Genomic DNA, 27,701 nt, shown 5'->3' with positions numbered 1-27,701 from the left:
CCCGGTCCGGCCTACCTGTGCTGCCGGGCTCTGTGCCCCACCCGCCGGCCCGCTAGCCGCTCGTAGTCCGGGTCGCTGTCGGGCTTCGGCCTCACCCTCCCTTCGACACTCTCCGCCACTTCCGTCCCGGGAACGTCCCCCACCCGCGGGCGGCGCCCTGGGCCCGCGCTCTATGGTTGCGGGGACTGCAGGAAGCTGCTCTGGCCCCAGCTCTCGATGCTCGGGAGCCCGCCGAAGACCGGCAGCCCCTCCCCGGCAGGAAGCAAGGGTGCGGCGCTACCGGAGAAAACACCCGAACTACGCCCGAGTTCCCTTTTAGACTCTTAACTCTTCCTTTTTCTAGCTTGGAGCGGAGGCGTAGCCGGATCCCCGAATCCCCGCCCCCAGGGTGTGAGGTAGCCGCGGGGACGTCCCCATTATTTGCATAGCCCCCGGGACGTGGCGCGGCTGGGAGGCCACTTCCGAGTCGTAGAGAACTTCAAGTCCCAATATGCCATGGGGTTGGATGCGTCATTTATGTTGTGTTGGAGGCTGAGGAGCCCTGGAGCTGGGAGTCGGCTCCGGCTTGATAGCGACAGCTAGCCCCCAGCGGGGCAACCCAGCGGACGGACCAGCGAGGTGGGGGAGATGGCCTGGGCTCCCGCCTAGAATCCGGGGTGGAACCGCGTGGAGGGGTGTACCTTTAGTTTCTGCCTATCTTTTCCGTAGGTGTCCCACATGGAGCTGGCCTTGGACCCTGGTGACCAGGACCTGCTGGGCTTTCTGCTAGAGGAAAGCGGAGATTTGGGGGCTTTGCGGGATGAAGTCGTGGAGGCTCAGCTGGACGGGAAGCTGCCGCCCTCCGAGGTGCATAGAGGTTCTGAGGGGGAAAGCTCAGGATATCTGTGAGCCCGGGAGTGGGGGTGGAGATCAATCAAAGCCTGTTAATTTGTTAGGACTCCGTGCAATTACTGAGCGACTGGGAGGCAGAGGATTTACTGAGCTTTCTGCTGAGTCCCCCACAATCCTTGGATGCTCTTGGATCCTCCGACTCTAGCCTTGTCCACCACGATCACACCTACTCCCTACCACAGGAGTATGTCACCGTCGATCTAGGTGAGTCTGAAATAAGCAGTTTTAGGGGAGGAGAGGGTTCATGGGTCTGATTATTCCTACTATCCCTTTTTGTAGATAGTGGGAGCTGTGGAAAGGAGGTCCAGATGACTCCACTGCATATGGAGGAGCCCACTGAGCAGGTACTTGACTTGGTTTTCAAGAGGATTATTCCCACATTGAACGGGTGGGACCAGAGTTCCCCATTCCTTTCTGACATCGGCCTGCAACTCTGCTGTCCATTTCCTATAACCCCAGGAGATTGCTAGGCTGGTACTGACAGAAGAGGAGAAAAGGCTATTGGAGAAGGAGGGGCTTACTCTGCCCAGGACACTTCCTCTCACTAAGGTAAGGCTTCCATTGGTGAAGCAAAGGCTGGATGCAAATTTCCAAGTAGGCAAATTCTGTGACAAAGTTAGCAAATCTGTTGCTAGTAGGAAACTGGGGCAGTTCCTGACTTTGGTGTTCTTTTTAAGAAAAAATAAATTCAAAATTATCAGTGCAACATTAGTATACAGCCTTGGAAAGATCTGTCCAAGTGAAGGGCATTCTATTGGCTTCATGGTAACCCACTTCTTACTCAGTTGTAAAGTGTCTTGAGTTCAACAATTGGGACCAAGCAATAAAATAAGGATAAAGTCCTGTTTTAGGTTGCAAGCAGTGAATGGCAACTTCATAGGCACAGTATTATGATATTATGAGGAAATCAATGTTCATTGGCAGAAGGGTTAAGGGAATTTTGAGTTCTTAAAAAGTACAAAATGAGTCAGCAGTGTGGTGTAGCTAGCAAAAAGTACATGGGATTTGGAAGCTATTGATAGAGGTGCTACCCCTACAAGGGCAGTGAATAATTTGCTCTCCTTTATACTAGGTAAAGCACATTTTAATGTGCATTTTAGAGTTCATCAATGATTTAAAGTTTTGTTGAGGTTTTCTGCTTTTTAAATTTAGGCAATGTTAAAAGTGTCCTAAAATAGTTAATTAGGGTTTGTTCTATTTGGCCCCAGAGACTAGGTAAGTCTGATGGACAGAAATTATAATGAGAAGCTGGGCACGGTGGTGCACTCCTCTAATGACTTGAGAGGCTGAGGCAGGAAGTTCACAATTTTGAGGCCAGCCTTGGCAATTCAGTAAATCCTATCTCAAAAACTGGGGATGTATGTAGCTCAGTGGTAAAGTGCTCCTGGGTTCTATCCCCAATACTGCCCACCATGCCCCCCACCAAAAAAAAAGAAAAAAGAAAAAAGAAAAACTGTAAGAAGGCTGATGTTTGTTCAGAATAAAGTTTTTAAAAAATAAGCTTCTTAAAAATGTCCTGGCTTGTGAGAGGGTTAACACTGGTCCTTAGCATACAGACAGAAGTAGAATGACTATTGGTCAGGGTAGCTGTAGAAGGGATTCCTACACTGGGAATATTGAACTTGGTTGCCTTCTTTGATCCAATACTCCTTTGATACTCTATCCCATCTTCTCTCAGATGGAAGAACAAGTTCTGAAACAAGTGAGGAGGAAGATTCGAAACAAGAGGTCTGCTCAAGAGAGCCGTAGGAAGAAGAAGGTGTATGTGGGGGGTTTAGAGAACAGGTATGAAAGGGAGAAGGAATAGAATAGCTGTGTTAAGGTTTTAAAGGGAGGATATGGCCATATTCCCATATTCCTTTTATCCTCCAGGGTCTTGAAATACACAGCCCAGAATCTGGAGCTACAGAACAAAGTACAACTTCTGGAGGAACAGAATTTGTGAGCAACCTTCCAGATAATTTCTCCCAAACCTGCCACTTAATGTTGTCTCTTCCCTGTTATCCTACACTTGATTTGTAGGGGCAGCTCCTCAAATGCAAGGTCTGGTCATTGGCCTTTACTCTATGATTATAAGAAGTTCCCAATGATGGGAATAAATTTACAGGTATCCAAGGAGTTAAGTACCTGGAAAGTGGAAGTAAGTTAAAGACCTCATAGGGCAGTAGTAGCTGAATGCAGTTAGGACTGGGGGAGGGATGGGTAGAGAAAGCATTCTAGGCAGAGAGAACACAACAGTCAGGTTTGGCTGGAAGGCACATTGGGCTAGAAGGTAGAGAACACAGAGTACCTGGTGAGAATTATGTGCACTGCTGACCAGGCACTGATGAACTATTGAAGGTATTATTTTCAGTCAGGGAAGTGTTTTGTTTTAATGAGGGACTCAGTATTTTGTTCAGAGAAGAAGTCATTTGCAAAAATAGGACAAAATAATAAGAGGATTCAGGGCAGAGGGAGGAGGTGGGCATAACAGAGGTTTTCATTGTGGCTTAGGATGCCAGCAAGGAGTATTCAATACAGTACCCTCTTCTAGGTCCCTTCTAGATCAGTTGAGAAAACTCCAGGCCATGGTGATCGAGATATCAAACAAAACCAGCAGCAGCAGCACCTGTGTCCTGGTGAGGATGGTGTTGGGAGGAGGGATTCCTCAGGGGTGGAGACAGGAGTACAATTCAGATCCCTTTATCCCCTTTTTTCTATGCTCCAGGTCCTACTATTCTCCTTCTGCCTTCTCCTTGTGCCTGCTATGTACTCCTCGGACACAAGGGGGAGCCTGCCGGCTGAGCATGTTGGTAAGAGGATTAAGGATATCTTTCAGGCACTGACTAGAGGCTTAGACTCCTTCTGTGTTGTTTCCTAACAGTTCTTGTCTTCTCAGTGTTCCGCCAGCTTCGTGCCCTCCCCAGTAGGGACCTGCACCAGCTGGAGCTACCTGCGCAGCAGTCAGACGTACGAAAGGACAACACGAACCAGTTACTGGACAGCTCAGAACATACACTCCAGGCCCCTGGCAACTTTTCCTGCCTGCAATATCACATGCCTCAGGCTTCTCAGGAAGAGTCTTCTCTGCAGTGGCTACTCCCCAACCTCTTCTCAGAGCCCCTCTGCCCGGGACCCACCCTTCCCCTGCAGGCAAATCTCACAGGAAAGGGGGGATGCCTCCCTACCCACAGCCCATCACCTGTCATCTTGCAGGACAGATACTCGGGTTAAATGTGAGAATATAGGTGTTTCAGCAAAAGCCCACCCCACCCTGCTATCTGTCCAAATAAAAAAAGAATAAGAGAGGGTTGGCTTTCACTCCTGTGCCCTGCTAGGATGCCTACAGGCTCAAACACACAACACTTACTGGCTTTGTGGGTCTTTTATTTGTACCCATGTGTGTCTATTATCCCATGAATGGATCTGGGGAAATCAACTGACCACCTCAAATATTTCATGCAGTGAGGGAAAGGGTAAGGAAATAAATAAGTGATTCTGATGCATGGTTCACCCTCAGCCCCTCTTTACTGGCACAGCAGGGTCGGGGAAAGGGGAAGGCATGATTGTCCTGGTGGCTCAGGGATGCAGGAGGTTTGGGGTAAGGAGCATCAACCAGGCTGGCTCCCACAGTTCAGAGGGCTCACTCTGGGTTTAGATTTGCCAAGGCTTCCTTTGGTCCACATTTAGGCCCTGTTCTTGCTCCTGTGCCCTGTTCAACTATTGGCCTGGAAGCCTTTTTATGCTGCTGCTGTTGTAGGGCCAGCTGCATGGCCCAGATGCTTAGTGGTCGCATGTAGGCCAGTGAGCGGAATACCCGCTGCTGGCAATATGCTTCTGGGGTCTGGAAAGCCAGGCCCAGGCGTTCCCACACAGTACGGTAGCAGCCTTCAGCTGTCTGGAAGCCCTCCCAAGTCAGGCCCTGTGGGGAGAGATGGAAGTTACACATATAACTTAGCACTCCCAGTGTTACCAGATAGATAGAGAAGTAAGGTCTCTGCCCTCAGGGAACACCCAGCTATCAGGGAGATAAAACTTAACCCACAGGCAAAAACCTAAAGGCAGTGGGTGGAACACATGCCAAAGAAAAGGGGGAGGCTTTATGGACCAATGATGTGGCACTGATGTGGCAGTGGGTTATGCCTTGATGTCTGGTGGATTATCAAGTTTTCTGGGCCACAGTACAGATGGTAGAGAGGAGAAGGAGTGCATTGCATTACCTCTTGGATCATGGTGGCTGCCAGCCCATAGACTACACCCACCCAGACTTCATCAGACTGCACACTGGATCTATCGGGGACACCATGGGGCTGCATCCCATTCACAGCCCCCATGGCCCCTCCTGCAAAAGCCTGGACGTTGAGCTCAAAGATGGTTTGGAGAGCACGAACCACATGTGGGGTAGGAAATACCTGGAGGGTCAAGGGCAAAGGCAAGGACATGGTTTGTTATACTTGCTTCCCATATATTGGGGACAATCCACCTTTTTCTCTGGTTCTTCCTTTTAGTGTCTCTCACCTCAGTGTCACCTTCTCCTAGGCCACAGGCCCTCAGGAACCACTGTCCAGCACACTGATCAGACATGATACTACGAGACTGAGGCTGAGAGCTGCTATCATAGTTGTAATAGCGGCCTGGAGTAGAGGAAATGTAAAATAAGCATCCAGGGCCCCTGCAGCTGCCTTAAGACTCCTCAGGTTGTCCCAACTCACCATTCCATAGCAGTCTCTCATAGGCTTCTTGGCCCCGGCTGAGGATGGAGGAAAACTTATCCTGGACCTCTTGTGCCCCACATAGAAGAGCCATCTGCACCATCACAGCCACAGCTGCCAGCCATAGCCCTCCACAGTAAGCACTGATCAGGGACAGGAGTTTGGGGGGTCAGACTGGTAACTCAAGCTACCCTCATGTAATCTAACAGTTGTTTTTTCTTAAGCCTTCCCCATCTCTTGGTTCCCAATTCCCCATCTCCAGCCTCCTGGAAACTCCTGCCCGCTCCCTGCCTCTAACCTGGGGCCTGTGGTGACCCATCCATCGTAAGTCTGGTCTGCATAGCCTCCATTTTCAATGAGTCCATCATGGTCCTTGTCAAACTTCATTTCAGACTCCATTACAGCCTAGAGAAAGATGAAGAAATGGAAGACCTAAGTGCTAAGAAAAGATAATAGCTGGGGCTCTCTCCAGATGCTAGCCATGCCTGACACAATGGCTACTGCACATGCATCCCTTACCAAACACACGGGCCACATGTCCTTCAAGAAGCCTTGGTCACCCGTCAGGTAATAGTCCCGATAAACCTGCAGCACAAACTTCAGGTTCAGGTCCTTCCAGTCAGCAGTATCATGGATCAAATATGCATTGACCCGGAGCCATGGCTCATCATCTGTGAGAAGGAAGAGGACCTGATTCATTTGTACTGGTGGACAAAGTGAAGGGTATAAAAAGTTGAAGGAGGGCATTTGACCTTGGGGTGGAGGGATCTTTACCTGGGTCCCCAATATCATGGGGGATGACATTCTTCCTTTTCACAGGTGCCATTACTCCACTCATCAGATATCGTCGCCGTGTCAGGTCCTCCCTGAGAGTTGCCAGAGCTGAAGAACAGACATACAAGTGGGAGGGGGAAAAGCATGGAATGGGCAGGTTTGGGATGGGGCGCAGAGCTATGTATGCCACCCCAGAGGGGAAATGAACAGGATATAGATATATTTGGAGGAAAGTGGAAGAAGAGATAATCTGAGGGACCACAAACATTCAGGGATATAGGAAGCTAAGGGGAAAGACACGAAACAACACAAAAGTTACCCTCACCCATGTCATACTGTAGGCTGAGCTCGAGTTTGGGCCACAGCATAATGAGAGCAAAGGAGGCATAAAAATGAACATCATATGTGTTGTACATGCGATACTCCTGGCCTAGAGGAATGAGGGAAGATACACTGTTGCCAGAATTCCTGCTTTCCCTTCATAGCTCCCTCTCCACATCTTCCAAAGCTAGAGGCAGAGCATTGCCTGTGATCTGTTCATGGTCACCACTGACCCCCTCATCCCATCCATCAATACCCTGGATGGTAAAAATCATCATCTGGCTTTGTGATAGGTCACTAACTGACCTGAGGGATATGGCCTGCCAAATCCCACAAGCAGTCCATACCCTCAAGATAGCCAAATCGACCATAGTCCCGCAGAACAGGGCGGAGCCAACACATGCTTCCTCCCAGCTCTTCTGGTAGGGAGTCCTCAGGAACTTCAAGCCATACTGTGCCTCCATCAGCAAGGAAGTATAGTTCATTGAACAGTGCAGATTTGTACCAGGCAGGCAAGGATCTGGGAAGTCAGAAGGAGGCAATGGTTTCATGAGTGTGGACCATCAAGGATAGAAAGGATTCTGGTGTTCAATATAGTGGAAATTTGGTGGGTAGCCAATGAATCAGAGTCCCATTTGGAAGGGCATGCCCAGAAAAAAGGTAAGAGAAGGCTCCTCTGGCACCTGTCATCTAATACCGGGCTCTGCCAAGCTGAGATCCTGTCTTCCCAGTCTGCATATCGGCATAGTGCATAGTGGCTAAGAGCAGGTGCTGCATCACCATCTAGGCCAAAGAATCTTGTATACCGCCTGTGATAGAAACGGAAGGGATGAGAACACCTGTTCCAGGTCAGAGTTCTAGAGTCTTGAATCATTAAAGGTTCTTAGTTCCCACACCTGTAGTGGACTTGGCCTTTAGCTCCAAACATGATTCTGGGCATGTCCCAAGCCAGTGAAAACTCCAGGCGGCACTGGCCTCGAGGTGGCAGCTTGCCCGAAACACATACAGCCCCAGCAACGCCTTCTCCTTTCTGTGAGGGGGTGCTTTGGCCTGAGAATCACAAGACAAATCAGCAAAGGCACCCTCTCCAACACCAGGGCTGGGGTCCCTAACATGAGAACAAGGCCTGTTTATTATCAGGTCTCTCACCCCTGGTCCTTAAGACAGGTACAGTCTTTCTTCCCAACCCTCCCAGTCAGACCCCCCATCACCAGCAGGGGAGTCCAGTTGTCCATCCTGAAGTAGGTCCTGCCACACCTGCTGCCCAGTACTGTCAGGGTCGAAGGCTGTGATGTGAGTTACCGTGGTATCTGCCTGTTAAGGGGCCAAAAATTCTGTGAGGACAAGCTCCACAAGTATGCTGGATTCTGACTAGCTGTCCAGCTCCTCTTACATACTATCGCCTCCAAGTTCCAGAGGCTGAAGGACTCTGATGAGGGTGGGACTTAGGGGTTGAAGAAATGAAGAGAGCATGATGTACTGGGAGTGGGTCTAAAGTTAGGTTAAGGGTAGGGGCTAAGGTAAAGGGCAGGCTCTTCCATTACCGTGAGTCGTGCAGCCACAGCCATGGTGTAAGGATTTGGAAGGGTTGGGTGATGCAGCAGTAGTCCCTGTACAGTCTTCCCGTCTTGCTCCAGACAGAAGGGCTCATTCCACAACCCCCCTGGGGCATCATCTTCACCCCCTAGTCCATTCCGCATGGAGAACATGATGGACACATCCATAGCTTCATCCCCTTCATTTTCCACATCCCATACAAAGACTCCTACAGGTAGGCTGCTGTCCTGGGGACAAAAAAATTGGACTCACACGGTCTCATTGTAGCCCTTTCTGGTCTCACTCCCCCAGATTATTCCTGGGCAAGAAGGACCTGTCTCATATATCCCCAATGTACTCTTGTCTTCCACTTGCATCTCCCCATATTCCCAGGCAAGCTGCCTACCAGAGTACATAGAAGACAAGGTGTGTGATGTTCATGGCTCCAACCCCTCCCTTTCACAGGTCATGGAATTTTCAGCAGAGGTAGATCTGGGGGAGGGAGGGCAATGGAGGAAACAGAAAGAGAGCCTCACCTGGTAGTCATGGGGCAAGATGGGTGTGATCTGACGGCAGGTGAGGGTGACATTCTGGCCAGGAAGCTGATAGACAGTCCAGGCTCGGGGGTAGAGGGCGTGGTAGAAAGCAAAGTACCCACACAATCCCCAGTTCCAGCTGCGTAGGACACTTGGGCGCTCCAGGGACAGAACTTGCTGGTATACAGTCTGCCCCTCCCGACGCAAGCACACTGTGAACTTGATCAAGAGGGCAGATAGGCTGGAACAGGGCAACCCACAGGTACCACACACTAGTCTTCCTCCCCTTGGAGCAGTTCCTCCCCTCCCAGAGCCTGGATCCTCACAGCTGCACCACCAGCCTCAGTTTATCCCCCAGGCCTTCCCCTAAACTCAGTAAGCCACCAAGTCCTGCTGCCCCCCCCCCCCATTATCTAGCTCCCAGGTTTCTTCTTTCCTTTCTACTGCTATGGTCTCCACACCCTAATCTAAGTCTACAGTCCATGCCACTTCTTATCTGGTTAGCAGAGTGATCTTTCTTACACACAAATCAAGATAAGTTAGTCTCTGCTTCTAATGTTTCATTGACTCCTATGGTGTAATGCTAAAGTCTAAATTCTTTTTGCCCCTTGTTAGTACTGGAATTGATCTAGGGATGCTCTGGGACTTTTTTAATTTTATGATAGTGCCTCACTAAGTTGCCCAGGCTGGCCTAGAACTTGTGATCTTCCTGCCTCAGCCTCCCATGTAGCTGGGATTACAGCTGTGCACCACTGCACCTGGCTGAAGTCTAAATTCTCTTACCTGGCTTCCAAAAACCTTCTTAATCTGGTCTCTACCTCTTTAAACATTTATATTCTGGTTACATAAAATACTTCCTGTTCCTTGAGCACACTACATTTCCTCCTCCATGGATCTGCTCATGTTTATTCTCCATCTAGTAACTCCTCCTGAACCTTCAAGGGCCAGGTCAGATGCTATCTCTTTTTCCTCCAGTAGTGAGTCATTCCATGTGTCCCTCTGTTGTAGCATTTGTGTATTATGTCAAAATATATTTAATTGCCATTCTATTTCCCTGATTGCTCTATCGGTTCTTTTGAGACTCTTTTAGTTCACTGATGTGGCCCTCTGCAGAGCTGGCATGTGTGTAAAGCGAATGAGCAAGTCTGTACCATACAAAGTCCCTTTTCTTAGTATACTATCTATCCTCACCTTGCCACTCACAGTCTCCCATTTTCTCTAAGTTCTATTTCCCCAACAAAAATTCAAGCTGCTAGGGCTGGGGATATAGCTCAGTGTATAGTGCTTGCCTATGTGTAAGGCCCACCACACACACAAACATATACATTCTCATTCTCTCTCTCTCACTCACACACACACACACACACACATCTCCTGGAGAGTAGGAATTATGAGAGATTAATAGCTCTTCTCTTGGTTCAAACTATACCTGGTATTTTTACTGTACAGAAAATAATTTTTCATGTTCTTGGAACAGTACATAATGGTTAAAACCACAGGTACTTTATCATAGAAAGAACTGGTTCTAAATCCCAATCTTTCCTTTTACCACTCATGTGACCTTGGATGTAATACAGCCCTCTCTGGCTCTTAGTATCCCCATCTATAAACTGAGCATAGGATTGTTTTTAATATTAAATATACAAGAAGTCTAGCACAGGGCCTAGACATATAAAGCATGCAATAATTACTTTAACTGTAGAGTCATGATTCCAGAAGGCATTCCCTTGGGATACCTAAGGGATGATGCAGAGGGGGATCTTGGGGCATTGGGTAGGGCTAATAAACTTGAATTAAGAAGGGCACTGTCATCAATGGGACTAAGATCTGTCAGTCATTTCTCCTTTGAAGATGAGCTGAAAGCGGGAGGCATTCCTCAAACAGGGAAGAGGAACAGAGGAACTTGGTAGATAAATAAAAAGGTAGGCCATTAGAAAGATATGATGAAAGGCAGGCCATATACCTCTGGCAACTTAAGACCCAAAGGCAATGTAGAAGCAGAAGGGGACAAGAAGTTTCAGAAAAGTAAAAAAGGCTAGAGAAAGTTGTGGGGGCCCTAGCCAGAGACCTGTGATTCACACAAAGAAGTTGACCTCCAGCTGAGGTTGAACTATGATCTTTTTTTCTCCTTGACTTTGGAGACTTGGTTTTCATTTTCCTTTTTTTTTTTTTTTTTTTGGTGGTGCTGGGGATTGAACCCAGGGCCCTGTGCATGCTACGCAAGCACTCACCCAACTGAGCTATATCCCTAGCCCCTTAATTTTCCTTTCTAATCCTACCAAATGTTCTTTCAGCCAGGTTCAGTGAGCTGGGAACTCTCTGTACTCCTTGTGGTGGGTTCTGGCTCAGCTAGTAGAATTGGGGCCGCAAGGTAGATAGGAGGCATTTAACACAGAAATGCCAGGGCTGTTTCCTTGTTCAAGAAATGTGTGTGTCTTATTCCCATTGTATATCCTAGAAAGGACTGGGCACACAAAAAGCATCCTAAAAGTCTTTCTTGGATTGAATCCTGTCTACATTTAACTGTCCCACCCTAGCCAAGAGGCTCTTCTTTGAGACTTTCCTCTGCCTCTTGGCTCTTACTTGGTCAGCAATGACTGTCTGGTGCTGGTACATTCCAGGGTTAAGCTGCCAACGACAGAACTGGCCTCTCCAGCCACGGGTGATAGTGCCTCCCCCAATGCCACCCAAGGGACAACCTAGAAAGAGAAACATGATGGTTAGTGAGGTAAGGGGAGAATAAAACAATGCCTTTCTCACTTTGTGGACTATAAAAACCACTTCCTCTAAAAACCTAGGGAATGGGGCAGTGCAATTTGCATAACCTGGAAGCCTCTTTGCCTAACTCTATAGTAGACCTGAATGCTACAACCTTTCTGAGCAGGGCAGAAGTGGGGTGAGGCTCACCATAGATCTGCCTCAGGGGTACACAATTGAACATGTCGATAAAAGGTGTCTTCTTCTCTACCTGGGTCTTCCGGTACCACCACTTTAAGTACCTGAGGAGCAAGAGGTAGTGAGTACAGGGGTGGATAGGCAGTTCTTCACAGGCTGAAATCACTTGCCTTTCAACATCCAGCAGTGACATCCTATTAAATGTACCAAGGCATCATCACCTTGGCTTCCAAACCTTTTCTTGTCTTGATTATTCTACAGTTCAAGGCCCCTTCATTTTCCCAGTTGCCCCAGCCATTGGTGTAGGATAGCCTTTGTTTCTCCTCTTTATTCTCTGCGAAAGGTGCTTTCTGATCTTTCCTTTCCTCTCCAATTCTACTACTATTGCTTTAGTTCAAACCTTAGGAGCTTTTGTGTGAGGTGTTGAAAGGGTCAGTTATACGTCTCTGTCCACCCACTCTACCACCCACTCCCTACCTCCCAAACAGGTACAGGCTGCCAAGATAACTTTCTTCTTTTAAAAATGATTATTTTTCTTTTTGATTATGAAAAATGAAAATCTGGAAATACACTAGAGAGAAAGAAAAAATATCTCACCCAAAGAGAACCAATATTTTTGTATCCAGCCATTTCCTTGTAAGTCTTCCTTTTTAAGTTCAGCATTTAAACTATAAGCTTTCAGATTTTTGCTCTTTCATAATATTCCAGTAAAGTCTTCTAAAAATCCCAACAATTTCCTGGTCTTGTCCCCACTTTATAGCCAATAGACAAACGACTAAGGCTATCTCCAATAGGTAAATCATTCCATTTCAAGGCGAAGAAAGCCCCAGCCTGCCTTCTAATCTTATTTCCTACAAATTCTTATTCAGGATGGATCTGTACTAAGCATGCCCTGCCAGACTCTTTTCCACTTCTACTCTCTTCTCTGGCCCAATGATTTTATACCCGATGTCCAGTGACACCACTTCTAACCAAGTAATTAGGTAAGTATACCCTAAAGCCTGTTCCCTCCATCTATAAAATGGGCATACCTCCTGCCCTAGCTATCTCATAGAGTAAATGAAATATCAAATGACATGACAGATAAGAAAGCCATAAAGTGGAATACCTGTGACAGGTATGCTTATTGTTATTTCAATGTTCTCCATGTGAGCCTGACAAATTTTTAAATTTCTTGGGGAAAGGGATAGTGACAAAGACTAATTCAGTGTTACTCTCAGCTCTAAGTACAGGGCAGGGCACATGGTCTGCAATCCATAAATGGTTGCTTACAAATGAATGTACAAACAATGGGACACAATAGACTTGAGCTAGGGGAGGAGAAATGTGATTAAGGAACAGCGGGCAGTACATTATGGAGGCAGGGAGAACAGCTCTGAGGATGAAGGATGAGATGTGGGGAGGCAGAGGTCTTCTTTGCTAGCTTAGAGGAAACTAGAGTTTGGCACTAGAGGCCAGAAGGGATTGGTGGAAGGAAGGTGGGTGCAGCTGTGATTAGGACAGCCATGGAAAAGAAATGAAAGATATGAAGATAAGCAGAACAAAGAACTATTTGGCATAGAACAATCACTTGATAAATATTTATTGCATGAATGGATTCTGGTTGAAGGGAGTCATCAAAATTGAGCTCCCACCAAGCCCAGGCCCAGAGAACTCCATCTTGCTGTAGCTCCTAATGAGAGTTCCTCCAGTTGGGCTCCGTCTTAGCTTTTGCATTCCCCTAATTTAGCAGCTGGCCTTCTCCATAATTTCTGCCCTAACTCAAGAATTATCATTCCAAATTTTTCCTTGTCTCACTCCTGCTTTCTTCTCAATGAAGACTATTCTCTCATTTTAGAAGTTCTGTGTTAATGGCTCCTACCCTATCCTGGGATGGGGAGCCAGGGTCCAGAGGACTGAGCAAAACTTCAGGTCTCTGATTCAGCTCATATTTAGGGACTAAGGGGCTAGAATGCCCAGATGTTTTTTACCTCATGGTCCCCAACACATACAACCAACTGTACTTGTCTCAGTACCCTAGATCCCATTTTAACCCAAAGGTTTTAGGGTCAAATTTGGACTGGATTAGTTTCAGAAGCGCCTGGAGGGATGATTCTTCTGTGGTACAGGACACTGCAGGCACTAACAGAGGAGTCAGATGTCTAGGCAGCACCAGGTCCTTCCCTTAGTCCAGGATTGAGCTTAGGTAAGTGACCTTCCCACCACAACCCTCAACACTGGGGAAGTGAAGGATTCCCTGCTTTAGAAGTTATCAGGACTCAGTTTCCCAACATATATACCTCCCTCCCCAGCTCTGTGTTTACTGTGTGGGACTGACTCAGGATGACCTCAGGGTGATGCTTTCTGGCCTCACATCCACCTGTTCCTGTTAACAAGTATGGTTTCTCATCATAGTCTTTGAACTCAGTGGGAACCCAGAGGGTTTCTACAGCCCAAATAAGCTCTGAGGGTGTCTGTAATCTTGAGGTAGGGGAGAAGCCAGGGCACCCTCTGGAAGACTATTACTAAGACCTCTGGGGACATCTATAGCAGCACCTCTCTGATCAGAAGGCATCTTTGCAGAGCTAGGGGTGAAATTCAGTGGCAGAGCACTTGCATGCAATCTACCACTGAGTTGTTTCCCCAGCCTACTACTCCCCCCACCCCCACTTTTGACACAGGTTTCAGTATATTGCCCGGGCTGGCTCTGAACTCCTGGGCTCAAGCAGTCCTCCTGCTTCCACCTCCCAAGTAGCTGGGATTACAAGTGCATACCAGTGTGCCCAGCTCCCTGTCTTTGCTTTTTATATAAGCTGTCTGATATAATAGAGAATAGAGTGAAGTTCTCATTACCCTCTCCTTGGGGATGACAACAGGCAGGCTCTCACCTACTCACTGGAGCTAAACTTTGAGGAAAAGAAACCAGACCCAGACAAGTGTTGGAAGTGTAATATTGTCTGCTTAAAGATGGTACAGAGAATGCTCCAGCTGCGCAGAGTAATCTGGGGTTGAAAACTTCCCCCTTCCAAATAAAACATTGTGTCAATGCAACAGCAGTCCTACCATTCTCTCCTACCTTGACACAAAGTCTAGCTAATCCCAAAGGGAAGTCTTTGAGAAAGAGGGAGTAAATGAGAGGGAACAGGACCAAAAGTTCCTACCTTTTCCTGCTAAAAAGACAAGGGAGGAAGATGGTTGCAAAGAGATATGACTTGGTCTCACCCTCAAAATCACAAGCCTAAGATATTCTGAAACAAGGGCCACTTGAATGGGATCAGGAGCTCATTTGCTTTTCCACCCTTTCCCACTTCTGATGGAAGTCCTGAAATGGAACAAAGTAAGGCATTCTAGACAATAGGATCTACTCACCTCAAGCCCATGCCCAAATGCTTTACCAGGTTGCTTAGGGAGATGTTATTAGCTTGAAAGGGTTTCCTCTTCTCTGCAAACTCGTGTGCCAGGCAGATGCGCCAGCCAAAAGGAGGCACCTGGTATCCCCTAGCTTTTCCCTCATAGGACGCCATCAGCTGCCCAGAGTCCTCCGGATTGCAGTAGCCTGGTTCATTTTGACGTCGACTGTCCTCAGGGTTCTCGAAACCTGTAACCTGCACAGACTCCGAGCTCCCAATAGCTTCTGGGCGATAGAGCTGGGAATCCCCTTTGGCGCTGCTAATCTGCTCCAAGGCTGGGACGCAGGTTTCCATGTTCCCTGAATCCTGGGTGCCCACAACCTCTGACACAATGTATGGCCCCGGGTCCCGAGACCTCTGACACAAAGTATATCGCCAAGCCAAGTGCAGACACGGGCGCCGGTAGTAGTTAGGTGCCGTCCGGGAGGGCTGGACGCTGGGGAAAACTGGGGTGAGCTGGTGGCTTCGTAGAAGCGGGGAGTTCTTGTTGCAGCGGTGGCGACGACAGCAATAATGCTGCCTCGGACTCCCTTTCGGTAGTGTCTCTAGGTCCTGGGCGGGAAGGGTCGGGCCTCGCCTTCATTGGGCCGTGGTTATTAGCTCGTCTGGCCAAAGGCCGACTGGGCCAGCGGAGAGGGGCGGAGCCGTGGGACCGGCCCGCAAGGCACCGCCCCGGGACCAGCCCGTACAGTCCCGCCCCCGGAGCCGGCCCGGGAGCTCACGGCGGCCTCGGCCCCGCCCCGGGGCCACGGCACCAGGCCCCCCAGGGTTGACCGCCGGGTCCGGCCCGCGGGGGTCCGGGACAGCGCCCGCACCCAGGTGCCAGCCCGTGGGATGGTGACCCCGGGCGCCTGGAGGACCCGAGCTTCTTCCGGTCCGGACAGCCGGGTGCTTCCGGCCGGAAGGGGCACCCTGAGCGGGGCGGGGGGGATCTGAAAGGAAGTCCCGCCTCTGCCGTGCCACCTACGCCGCGGACGCCGCCGCGTACCTGGCCGGGTCCCGGAGGGGCCCGGGCAGGTGAGGACTTTGGTGTCCTGAGACCCTGGTTTTGGACCGTACGAGGTGACAGGCGGCGGTGGTCTTGGGCTGGGACGTGAAGTCTTGAGGGAAGTGGGGTGTGGAGGCCAGCCTGTGATGGGGGGACCAAGCCGGTGCTAAGGGGAGCCGGGGTCTGAGGGCCAGAACGACGCCTTCCCCCTAGGCAGTACAGAGTCAGCAGCCCCGTGACCCTCCTATCCTGCCAGCTACCCAAATCCTGGCATTTTCCTCTGGTACCGAGGTGTTGACCACCAGTCCTCTGACACTTGTAAGAAAACCCCCATATATTGGTCTCTGGGACTCAGTTCTAGACATACCCCTAGGTTCAGGCTCCCTCCCTGTCATGTTACTAACCTCTGATCTCCCATGTTTCCCTCTAGATCTGAATCCAGAGCTGCCATGATTGAAGTGGTAGCTGAGTTGAGCCGAGGTCCTGTATTTCTGGCGGGGGAGGCACTGGAGTGTGTGGTAACCGTCACCAACCCCTTACCCCCTACAGCCACTTCTGCATCCAGGTGAGGATGCTCCTGCTGAAGGTGGTGGCCCTTCTGGGAGGAAGCTTGGTATCTCTGGTGCTATGCCAGAGATCAGGTTGTCCAGTAGCTATACCACCAACTTCTCATTGTGTTCTCATTGTAGGAAAGGGCTATTTAACAGAAGGGGTGGATGACATAGCCCTCCACTCTCCTCCTCCCTTCCCTAGCCCTCCCCATTTCCCTTTGTACTCACAGTATACTTTAATGTAATGGTTTCTCTTTGGGGGTTCCAAATTTCCTGATCACTAGAATAGCCTTCTAACCTTGTTGGTCTCATGTGGTAGGGAGTTTGGGAAAGCATTTGTGAGGTCAGGAATTACCCTCTGATGTCTCCTTTTCCTCTTTCCACAGTGAGGCTCTGGCTTGGGCCAGTGCCCAGATCCACTGCCAGTTCCATGCCAGTGAGAGTCGAGTAGCACTGCCTCCCCCTGATTCTAGTCAGCCAGATGTCCAGCCTGACAGCCAGACTGTGTTTCTGCCACACCGAGGTTAGAGATGGGGCATTTGCCTGGGGTTCGGGGGAGGGGGGGTGTTGGAGTCATTGTCACCCAGTGTGATTTTAAGTTGTTCTTGTGTGTTACAGTCTGTGTCACACTGGGGATGTAGAGGAAGGTAGCTGGTGCTTTATGGTGTAAGATTCTGTCCCATAACCCAACAGGAAAAGAGGTGGCAGCCTTTCACTGCCTCCACTTGCTCTACTAGCCTTGTCTGACATTGGACAGTGGAGTCATTAAATTATAGTCTTTCCTGACTTTTATAGGTGAGAGAGGTCAGTGTATCCTTTCTACTCCACCAAAAATTCTATTTTGTGACCTGAGGCTAGACCCTGGAGAGTCCAAATCATGTGAGTGACAGTCCCTAGCCCTGGATTGCCTTCTAAGTCTCCTGGAGGGAGGACTCCTCTGGCTGCCTCTAGCTGCCCTGACTACTGCTTCCCAACCAGACTCCTACAGTGAAGTGCTGCCCATTGAGGGACCACCCTCCTTTCGGGGTCAGTCGGTCAAGTACGTCTACAAACTGACTATTGGCTGCCAGCGTGTCAACTCACCCATCACTTTACTTAGGGTCCCTTTGAGGGTTCTTGTACTGACTGGTAAGTAAGGGTGCCTGGAGGGAAGGGCTGGAGTAGAGCATTGCCAAAGCAGAAATAATCTAAGAGGGCTTGCAAGTGGGGCTGCAGGGAAGCTTTCTTAGGGATGGTGCTAGGGAATTGGGGAAGGAGGGAGCGTCCTGGAGATTATGTCAAGATGTTGACCTCATCCAAGGCTTTCCTTACTTGCACTTCTCTCAGGTTGGAGTCTAAACTCAAATCTCTATTTTTATCTGTTCCCTCCTAGCATTACCTCTTCACTTTTTCTCTCTCTAGGCCTTCAAGATGTCCGGTTTCCCCAGGATGAGGCTGTAGCCCCATCTAGTCCATTCTTAGAGGAGGATGAGGGTGGCAAGAAGGACTCATGGCTTGCTGAGCTGGCTGGGGAGCGTCTCATGGCTGCCACATCCTGCCGTAGCCTCCGTGAGAATCCTTTCAGAATTGTTCCACCCCATTCCTCCTTGCAAATTATTCCCACGTCAAAGACAGTCTCTTAACCACCACATGTTTTTGTGGATGATCTGATTATCTCACCCCGGATTATAAAGATAAGTCCCACCTTTTGGCCTCTGGAACACAGTGCTAGACATTCCCCAGTGTAGACTCCAGGCTTATAGTGTTTTCATTCTCCCCAGATCTGTATAATATCAGTGATGGTCGAGGGAAAGTTGGGACATTTGGCATCTTCAAATCTGTGTACAGACTTGGCGAGGACGTTGTGGGAACCTTAAACTTAGGGGAAGGAACTGTAGCTTGTTTGCAGGTAAGAAGGGAGACTGGGGTGCTGGGCTTGAAGGGCTGTAGTAGAAGGAGGCCCTACAGAGAGAGGGGTGGTATGTAGAAGTGGACAGTGGGGTCACCCAGGGTGCCTTTGGTAAAACATTTTGAGATTGGGCTACTCTGTCACTTATGTCTGCATTTATAAATGCCTGCTTGCATGTAACTCTCTTCTTGCTCCTAGTTTTCAGTAAGCTTACAGACCGAGGAACGGGTACAGCCTGAATACCAGCGGCGCCGGGGGACAGGGGGTGCTCCCTCTGTGTCCCATGTGACTCATGCCCGGCACCAGGAGTCCTGCTTACATACTACCAGAACCAGCTTCTCTCTCCCCATCCCTCTCAGCTCTACCCCAGGCTTCTGCACTGCCATTGGTAAGACACTTACCAATATTGGAGAAGGGAGAATAAAATTCTGTGTTAGGTAGAGTGTAATGGGTCTTGATTGCTAACACATTTCCCCATATACCTATGTTCATCCTGTGACCCTTAATGTTTTTTCAGAGCTTTAACCTCTACCTCTGTTTCTGGATGCATAGAATCCTAAACTCTTCAGCAGCTTTGTAGAATTCCTTCCCCACTCCAACCTACTGGGCCTCTGTGATGCACTGATCTCTAATTCTTCAGAACATTTACTTCAATCTCTGTAGTCCTGACTGTCCCACTCTTGGGTTATTAGGTAGTTGATACTGCTCTCCTTAACAGATTTCTTCAAAAAATGCCCTTGATCAGAACTCCTCATGACTTTCCTTTTCCTGAATACAAATTTTGTTTTGTATTGTTTCTCATTCACTAACCACATCCTGCTGTTGGCTTTTACTCCTGCTGGCTTCTAATGCCTCTATCTCTGTTTTTTCCCATAGTGTCCCTGAAGTGGCGACTGCATTTTGAATTTGTAACATCCCGAGAACCAGGATTGGTACTCTTGCCCCCTGTGGAACAACCTGAACCTGCTACCTGGACAGGTCCTGAGCAAGTGCCTGTAGACACCTTCAGCTGGGATCTTCCCATCAAGGTGCTGCCTACAAGCCCCACCCTGGCCTCATATGCTGCTCCAGGCCCCAGCACCAGCACCATAACCATCTGAAACTGGCCCATCTACCCACCATGACACTAGCTTCTTCAAGATTCTGAGAACTTAGCTTGTGGACTCTAGCTGGAATCCACTTTTTCCACCTAGGACCTAATAGCAGAGACAATTGAGAGGCAGTCTGGGCTTGGAGTGCAGCTCAGTGGTAGAGCATTTGTCTAGCATGTGCAAGGCCCTGGGTTCAATCCCAGCACGGGAGGGGGGGAGGGGGATATATATATATAAAAAGAGAGAGAGAAAGAGGCAGGCTTTCAGCTATAGCATTAATTTATTTATTCAGAATAAATTGGCAGCTGCTAGTGGTTTCCCTGGAAGTGGCAACAGTGAGCAGTCTGCAGACAGGTGATCAGTTGAGTTTAGCCGGAGTGAGGAGCAGGAACCCCAGGAACAGGGGTGTTAGCTGAGCCCCACTCTAGGTCAGGTCCTCCCCCTTTGCAGGGCAGCCGAGGGTCTGATTTTTGCACCAGGGAGAACTGGCAGGTTCCTGCCTCTTGACGTACCTCACACTCAGCAGGGAAGTCGATGGGGTGCTGAGACCTAGGGAACCAAGTATGGGGAAAGAGCTCACAGTGAAAGCCCACCTTTATGGTACCCCCATTCTTTGTCACTGCTGCTGTCTTCCTATATCCTCTTCACCTACTATACAAGAACTTTTTGGCTATGTAGCAGGAGTATTTTCCTTCTAGATCTACTTCCACCTCCCTGACTTTGTGGCTTGAAGCTTTATCTTTCTCATTCTTGTACATACCTTCACGTCTGGCCAGTCTCATACTGCCCTTCTATTCATTCTTACCTCATAGCAATCTAATCACTCCCTGGCCTTCCCTCAGTCACTCACATCGGAGGTATTCCCTCTGGCCATTCTTGGTTACTCACGTGTCACAGCAGCCCACACCAACAGGATGCAGACAGGTGCAATGGAAACAGTCCTTGCGGAGCCAAGACTCACCCAAGGTGAAATATTTCCCCTCATAGTGACAGGGGGCTAGGGAAGAATGAGAAATGTTAGTAGGCATGGGAGGGGTGACAGCAGACAGTCTCTTCTGGTCTGAGGTTGGAGAGAGTCTGTTCATACTATCCCTATGTTTAATCTTTCTGTCCTGTTTCACAGTTAAAAGGAATCTGAGTAATTTGATTAGCATCATCTGTAAAGCCCTCATCATCATCCCCAAGCCCATGCCTTATTCTTTGCTTTACTCAAGTCTCAACCCACTTTACCTTGAGCTTGGAAGTAACACTTGCTGTGGACTCCTGGGTATTGCAAGAGTAGAGACATCACCAAGCAGATGATCCCCCAGCCTCCTACGATCCCTTTGGTCTGTCCAGCCCAGAGCATCCTCAGGGCCATTCTTGCAGCACTGCCCTCTTGGACCCTTCTTAGCTTCTGTTCAGGATACTCGGATCTTGTCCTTTTGGCTCTTCTTTGCTTTGCTCCTTGAGTCTTTAGTTTTGCTCTTTTTCCCTGGCCTCCTATCTCACACCATCTCCTTGCCCTCTGCTCTCACAGGCTGGGATGTTTATAAAGTGAGGACCCTGGCCCCCTGCTGAGTAGAGCTGGAACCGCTGTAACTCTGTTTCCTGAGGTGAGGGCATGAAAACAAGAGGTCCAGCTTTAACAAGCTGTGAGAGCTGATTCATGCCCCAGCATGGCTAGAAGGAGGGAGGTGGCCGTGGAAGGGGCACTGGGCTGGGCAGTTCCCCAAGCAAGGAGGTGGGAGGGGTGAGAGCTCCAGGTGGTCCCAGATCTCCCTGAACTGGAGAGAGGAAACATTCCACCTTCCCCCACCCGACCCTCCACTACCACCACCAGGAGTGTGTGTGCTGGGATCCCTGCCTGAACCGGAGGGAGGTATTTCCTGGGGATGGCTAATTCTGTGCCCTAGCCAAACCAAGGAGCTGCAGCAGGGTGCAACAGCCAGAGGCTCCAGGAGAGCGAACAGGCACCTGGAGTGGAGAGCCTGTTTCCTTCAGATCCTGGGGCAGGTTTTCTTTGATGCATTCAAGAAATGGGCTGCCCTTCAGAGATGTTGGGAGTGAGGGGTGTTTTCCTCAGGCATCCCAGAGATGAGCTATCCATAATTTATCACCCGCAAACATAAAGCAGCTGCTGTAAGACTGCCTCATGTCTGGGGATACTTCTGTTCCCCTTTCAAAGAGGAGCATTTTCTCTAGGCACCCTAATCACCTGCTTGAATCACCTGTTTTACAGAGGGGCCACTTCTTTATTCAGGGTGGAATGAGGCTTCAGGAATTTATCTTTTGGCATTCTCCTTTGAGTTTCCTTCAGGTTCTGAAGGACTCAGATGGGTGATTGAGAACATAGGCCAAAGAGATAGGCTACTGGGATTCAGATCCTGACTTATTAGCCATGTGACTTTGGGCAAGTTACTTCATCTCTCTCAGCCTATTTCCTCATCTATAAGTCAGGGATAATAATGCCACATCATAGAGTTGTTATGCAATAGCATAGGGAATATTCTTAGCACCGTCTGGCACATAGCTACTGTATTGGTGCTAAAGCTCACAGACAAAATGGGTGACATTCTTTACTTTGAATGGCACTGAGTAGCTCTGTGCACAGCTGAGGTCATCTGTTGAGGACTGCTGTCTCACAGCCAACTTCTTCCCTTTCATGTATATGCTCTGTGTTATCCCTACCACCTCCTTCAAACATGCATCCAGGAATATTTTGATTTGGGTCCTAATATTGAATTCCAAGTGTCTGGTTTGAAAAACAATGTTGTGGATCAACCTGCTTTTTCCTCATATCAGTGCCCTCATATCTTGCCTGGGAAGAGGTGTTCTTTCTCATTTCTTTCTGGCTAACTTTAGAGATTCTACTTTTTTTTCATTAGGATTCTGATCCATTTCTTCCCATCCCTACTGATGTGGCCTCTCAAGTTCTATGTTCTGATCACTCTAATGTTAGCTTTCTTTTTGTTACTAAAGGCCCTGGTCAAACTGGATTTCTTTGACTTTTCCACACTTTGAAGGCCCATGCTCCAGCTCTTCCCCTCCTACTCATGGGGCTGATCACTGCCATTGTTACCATTTTTCCTCCTAAATGTCTGCTTCCATTTACTTCAAGACTTACTCTGTCACCTGTAGGTACAACTACTTCTGGCAAACTTTTCAGAGGACCACCCTGTGTCAACATCCTCTCCATTCAGAAATGACTTTCAGTGCACTTCAAACTCCCTAGCAATCCTCTTCCAAAATATTCTTTCAGAGGAGTGCCAAGAAAAGAAGGGAAAACTCACAATTGCAGCAGGGTGCCCTGAGGTAGGCTGGTGTGTGGAATACCATGGCCTTCGACTGCTCATTTGGTTGGAGCCCCGGAATTAGAAGCCCTATCTGGCACAAAGGCCCAGTCTTGTCAATTGTCAGTATCTCTGCGGCTATCTTTGGTGGGGTCCAGCTAATGTCTAGGAAGCTGAGCCATAGACTACAACCTGGGGCCGACTCCATAGGGGGCAGGCGTGAGTGGAGAGGTGGAGGTGGTGATGCTGGAAGGTGAAGGGAGTAGGCCATTGGTGTGTGAGGTTATGGATACAGGAAAAGTGAGGGTTTTCGCGTGCAATGGACATGCAGTCAGTATATAGGGGCAGGAATAGGGGGCTTTTGGGAAAGAGGTTTGGTGAGCCAGGATTCCTCTCCCAGAAGTTAGAGGGGTGGGTGTGGAGGTGTTGGTTGATCCAAGTATGCATTCCTATTAGTGTGTCCATGTGTAGGGAGTGTCAGTGCTTGGGGTCCAGCCCTCTGAGTCCCAGGGAAATGGCCATTTGGGGCACTAGTGGCGGGGGGCACAGCGGTTGGCACGCACTGCCAGCGCAGGAACAAGGAAAACATCCGCCGGAGGCTCAACCGGGCAGCGCTCCAGTGGAACGGGCAGGTGCGCGGGATGAGGAAGTGAGCACATTCCGGCTCCTTCTCGGCCACCCGCCTTTCAGTGAGTCACTGCCGACCCCCTGCTGGCCTGCAGCCGGGTAGGAGCCACAACTCCCGGGCCAGGAGGGAGAGAGCAGCAGCCTTTGGGGATGGTGGCACCTGGAGATTTGGGGGCCTGGACCCCAGAAGGATCATGGAAAAGCCCAGAAACTATGGGGGAAGGGTATCTGTGCGGACAGTGTCCTGTTGGTACAAGGGCAAACCGCAAAGCACGCTGAGTATGTAGCTTGTGACTGAATGGAGTTTCTTGGGATGAAAGTCTCTGGGAGAACTTCCTGCACTGGGAGAGGCCCTAGAAAACTCACACAGAGAAAAGGGTCCTGGGGAAAACCTAGAGTCTAGAGGAGGTACTCAGAAAGGGAAGAGGAGCCCTAGGACTGCAGTACCAAGAAGAAACTCCAGGTTGGGCCTTGGAGAACTGAGAGACTCAGTGCAAGGAAAGATCCTCATCAGATGAAAGGTGGAACTGGCCAGTCCCCTCCAGAGACCTGTGTGGACAGGGGAGGATAGGCAACAAATGTGATTTGGTCGTTGAAGGCTTTTAGTACCAGGATGAAGAAAGCCGATTTGGCCTCCCAGGTAGAAAAAACCATCATTGGTCTGTGTCAGAAAGAGGTGGCTGAAATGCAAAATTATGTGTCCAGCATTATTGCCTGCCATTCAGTTTTTGCCAAAGAAATTAAGCATTGATCTCATTTTTATAGTCATTTGAAATTGCATGAGTATATCTATCATGATTAAGTTTTTGAATTTTAAAAACAAAATTTTAAATAAAATCGAAAAGTTGAAAAATGATTCAATATTTGATTTAAAACCTAAAGGCAGGTTCTTACAATTAGTTATATGGTGTTGGGCCTTTCTTTTGTTGCTTTTTGTGACAATTTTATCTCAGTGAGAGGACTGAATTCTGTGAGTCAGTAGCTCATTTCGTCCTCATCTGTAGCATAGCACATCTGCTTCTTTCCCTCTCCTTCATCTTATCCTTTTTTTGGGGGGAGGGGGCAGGGCCTTGCACTTGGTAGCAAGTGTTCTATCACTGAGCTACATCCCCAGCCCTTTTAAAATTTTTATTGGTCTGAATAAATTGCCCAGGCTGGCCTCAAACTTGTGATCTTCCCCAAGCTATGCCAACTTTATCTTTTCTTTCTTTCTTTCCTTCGTACTGGGGATTGAACCCAGGGGTGCTTTACCATTGAACTGCATCCCCTGCCCTCCCCTACCTTTTTTTTTGAGACAGGGTGTGGCTAAGTTGCTGAGCTTCCAGAATTTGCAATCCTCCTCCCGAAACCTGAATCTCTGGGTTTACAGGCCTGCATCACTGTGCCTGCCCAGTTTGTCCACCTATTTGGTTGTGCTGGGGATTGGATTCAGGGGCTTGCCCATATGAGGCAAGCACTCTATCAACTGAGCTAAATCTGTAGCCCCTGTCCAGCTATGTTTACTTGACTTTTTTTCCTGCTTAATTCTTTAACCTGCCCTTATATATCCTGAACCAAGTAAAACATTTCTTAGGGTGGGGGCATGGGTCATTGAACTCCAGTCTACAAAGACAAGTAACAATTCTGTCATGGACATTAGGTTACTTACTATCTTCTGTGGGCAGTTATGTAACTAGGTAGTTTTATGTTTACCCTGTGGCTGATAAAGAGAAAGCTAAAGCTGTTTCATTCACTGGTAGTATTTCTCAAGATGCTTCCTCCTTTTGGTACTGGGGATTGAATGCATCCGTGCTATACCACTGAGTTACATCCCCAGACCTTTTTTGCTTTTTGAGTCAGGATCTTGCTAAATTGCCTGGACTAGAGTTGAGGTACCTCTTGCCCCTGCTCCCCTCCCTCAAGTCATTTTAAAGATCCTTAATTCTTCATTTGCCTTTGGTCCCAAACAAGAAAATCTGGGTCAGCTAGTGAAAAAAAAAAAAAAAAAAATTTTTTTTCTTACTTTGGATCCTGTTGCTTTCCTCCCATGCTATTTCAGCCCTAGCCCTGCCCTATTCCCAGTGGCCTTTACCTTCATTCCTTCTGTGCTCTGCCTGGGCATCTTTAGAGGAAAACTTCACACCAACTCCCTCTACTATAAATTTGCTCCCTCCCTTCATCTCTACACTTGTCTTTGCCAACATACACCACAACTTCTTCCCTACTTTTTTTTTTTTTTTTTTTTTTTTTTAAGCCTACAGCCCTTCCTGGCTCTTTTCCATCTTTAACACTCTTGTTGAAATCCTCCCCCCCACTTTTTTTTTTTTGATGAGAACTGGGGTGTTTTTAAAGGCTAGGCTTTGGTTATTTATTCTGCATGATCCACTTCTGCCTTCCTTCCTCTTCTAATCACCTTTTTTTCTTATTCTGGACTGTTTTGAAACTCCATTATGCTTATTTTCACCCTAAACCTTACACTTTTCTTTTATGATTAAAATTATTCCTCTGAATTCAGTAAAAAATATATTTTTTGTATAAAAATAGTTCTCAATTCACCTCTCCTTCAGTCTCTTCTCCCAATGTTTTGCATCCAGAAATGTGACAGGTCCATTATTGTAAAGTTCATTGAGTGAAAATTTAAGATTTCTTAAAATAATAGATTTAAGATTGGTGTTGTGCTAAGCACTGTGTAGTGAATTTCATAATCCTGGTACCAGATTCCTAAATGCTTACAAACAAAAAATGCTATCACACATGTGCATGAATGTTGCCATACACTCGCACAACAGAACCAAAAGTCAACAAATAAATAATGCACACACAGGCACATACATTACAATCAACCCAATTACATTTTGGGGTGGAAGATGAGGGTAGGTAAGCAGTTAGGATAGAAACAAAAACCAACCTTTAATATTTTGTTTTCAGACTAGAGAAGGGTGAGAGGAAAGAGTTATCCCTTTGAAGATGGTATCTTCATAAAAGAAGCTGAGTTTCAGCAATTGGGAAGGATGACTTTAAGGCTGTGGTGAATGGAAGGAGGATGGGTAGAGGGCCAGAAAAAGATTTTCTCACTGTGATACTGATTGCAACCATAGTCAACTTTCTATTAATAATCCATTTTGAAATTTGCCTATCTCTATACCATTGGAGTCATTCTTTTTTTTAAAAAAATATTTATTTATTTTTTCAGTTGTAGTTGGACACAATATCTTTATTTTATTTATTTATGTGGTGCTGAGGATTGAACCCAGGGCCTCACATGTGCTAGGCGAGCGCTCTACCGCTGAGCCACAATCCCAGCCCCTGGAGTCATTTTTTAAAAAATTTATTATTATTATTTTTTTAGTTGTAGATGGACACAACATCTTTCTTTCTTTATTTTTAAGTGGTGCTGAGGATCAGACCCAGGGCCTCACACAGCTAGGCCAATGCTCTACCACTGAGCCACAATCCCAGCCCTCCCTGGAGTCATTCGTAACCAAAATTTTCTTTATTATTTTTTCTACTTACAAATTCCTATATTCATGATAGCCCCCCCCAATTAACCCCTAGTTAATTACTATTAATTTTCACCAAATTACCTATCTACCTATATGCTTTGATTTTTCCTGCCTGCTCCACAATCTACTTATGGTAGCAGTGGCTTAAAATTCCACTTGTGACTCTTGCCTTTATCTCATTTGTAAATTACTGATTTCTTAAAATAATAGATTTAAAACTTGATACTTTGAAGGATTCTAGTTTTTTATTTTTTGTGTGTGTTTTTTTTTACCCAAAACAGAATTTACAATTCTACTTATCTTTAATAAGCTCTTTGCCCAGCTTTTGAATGGATTGCTATTCCTGAGGTAGAGCTGCCTGTTTTACCATTATAAAGTTTAGTAACTAGAGAGTAGTGAAGCTGAAACATATCTTGCTTATCTACTCCTTTTCCCCTCTTAATTCTTCTCTTTGGAAGAATATGGGAGACATCAGTTTTCAATATGGCAGCTTTTTAAAGATTTGAAAAGTTTGGGGTTTCTTTTTGTTAGCTATTTGTCTAAGCTTTCTCTTTACTTCAACATTGTCCAATGGAAGTTTCTGCCAAGATGGAAATGCTCTCTCCCTGAACTTTCTATTCTGTAGCCATTAGCCACATGTGACTCTTAAACATTTGTAATGTGCCTAGTGAGACTGAGGAACTGAATTTTAAAATTTTATTTAATTTTAATTTAGCTAGCCTGATGAGGCCAGTGGCTTCTGTGTTAGTACAGCTCTGACTCTCTGGGA

The 27,701-nt window shown here is 47.7% G+C and overlaps 5 protein-coding genes across 9 annotated transcripts in view; 2 read left to right on the top strand and 3 right to left on the bottom strand.

Annotated features, from left to right (window-relative positions):
• The window catches only part of Tln1 (talin 1), a 33,597-nt gene extending 33,270 nt beyond the window's left edge, over window positions 1–327 (bottom strand). For both annotated transcript variants that reach the window (XM_076845827.1, XM_076845828.1), the window contains exon 1: window positions 16–327. The gene's annotated coding sequence lies outside the window, so the exon portion shown is untranslated. The remainder of the gene's footprint in view (window positions 1–15) is intronic.
• On the top strand, window positions 10–4,372 carry Creb3 (cAMP responsive element binding protein 3). Its single transcript, XM_076845836.1, has 10 exons — window positions 10–618; window positions 709–846; window positions 936–1,095; window positions 1,171–1,235; window positions 1,351–1,440; window positions 2,570–2,676; window positions 2,764–2,832; window positions 3,425–3,509; window positions 3,599–3,683; window positions 3,770–4,372. Exons 2-10 carry the CDS (start codon window positions 718–720, stop codon window positions 4,102–4,104), a joined length of 1,125 nt encoding a protein of 374 aa, XP_076701951.1. The 5' UTR covers window positions 10–618; window positions 709–717; the 3' UTR covers window positions 4,105–4,372.
• On the bottom strand, window positions 4,206–15,605 carry Gba2 (glucosylceramidase beta 2). 2 transcript variants are annotated; one of them, XM_076845830.1, is made up of 17 exons: window positions 14,993–15,605; window positions 11,657–11,748; window positions 11,333–11,448; window positions 8,750–8,968; window positions 8,222–8,461; window positions 7,889–7,991; window positions 7,574–7,727; window positions 7,361–7,486; window positions 7,025–7,197; window positions 6,682–6,786; window positions 6,357–6,464; window positions 6,102–6,253; window positions 5,881–5,987; window positions 5,583–5,725; window positions 5,389–5,504; window positions 5,091–5,282; window positions 4,206–4,792 (listed from the first exon to the last, which is right to left on the bottom strand). In XM_076845830.1, exons 1-17 carry the CDS (start codon window positions 15,325–15,327, stop codon window positions 4,514–4,516), a joined length of 2,760 nt encoding a protein of 919 aa, XP_076701945.1. In that variant the 5' UTR covers window positions 15,328–15,605; the 3' UTR covers window positions 4,206–4,513. The 2 variants fall into 2 exon arrangements, with proteins under 2 accessions (XP_076701945.1, XP_076701946.1); XM_076845831.1 differs by lacking the exon at window positions 14,993–15,605 and having other exon boundaries at window positions 8,222–8,456; window positions 11,657–11,739.
• Window positions 15,606–15,716: 111 nt separating this feature from the next.
• Window positions 15,717–27,095, top strand: Rgp1 (RGP1 partner of RAB6A GEF complex). 3 transcript variants are annotated; one of them, XM_076845833.2, is made up of 9 exons: window positions 15,717–16,050; window positions 16,452–16,586; window positions 16,959–17,095; window positions 17,368–17,451; window positions 17,551–17,700; window positions 17,974–18,120; window positions 18,333–18,460; window positions 18,659–18,848; window positions 19,337–27,095. In XM_076845833.2, the coding sequence occupies exons 2-9, from the start codon at window positions 16,471–16,473 to the stop codon at window positions 19,558–19,560; spliced, it is 1,176 nt and encodes a 391-aa protein (XP_076701948.1). In that variant the 5' UTR covers window positions 15,717–16,050; window positions 16,452–16,470; the 3' UTR covers window positions 19,561–27,095. The 3 variants fall into 3 exon arrangements, with proteins under 3 accessions (XP_076701948.1, XP_076701947.1, XP_076701949.1); XM_076845832.2 differs by having other exon boundaries at window positions 15,718–16,095; XM_076845834.2 differs by lacking the exon at window positions 15,717–16,050 and adding an exon at window positions 16,264–16,339.
• On the bottom strand, window positions 19,814–20,920 carry Msmp (microseminoprotein, prostate associated). The gene is made up of 3 exons (XM_076845837.1): window positions 20,782–20,920; window positions 20,440–20,548; window positions 19,814–20,100 (listed from the first exon to the last, which is right to left on the bottom strand). Exons 1-3 carry the CDS (start codon window positions 20,909–20,911, stop codon window positions 19,920–19,922), a joined length of 420 nt encoding a protein of 139 aa, XP_076701952.1. The 5' UTR covers window positions 20,912–20,920; the 3' UTR covers window positions 19,814–19,919.
• Window positions 27,096–27,701: the final 606 nt, after the last annotated feature.

This window comes from Callospermophilus lateralis, chromosome 2, assembly GCF_048772815.1.
Source record: "Callospermophilus lateralis isolate mCalLat2 chromosome 2, mCalLat2.hap1, whole genome shotgun sequence".
Taxonomy (NCBI): Eukaryota; Metazoa; Chordata; class Mammalia; order Rodentia; family Sciuridae; genus Callospermophilus; species Callospermophilus lateralis.
The sequence above is the reverse complement of the archived record's forward strand: the minus strand, read 5'-3'. Positions and strand labels throughout refer to the sequence as shown.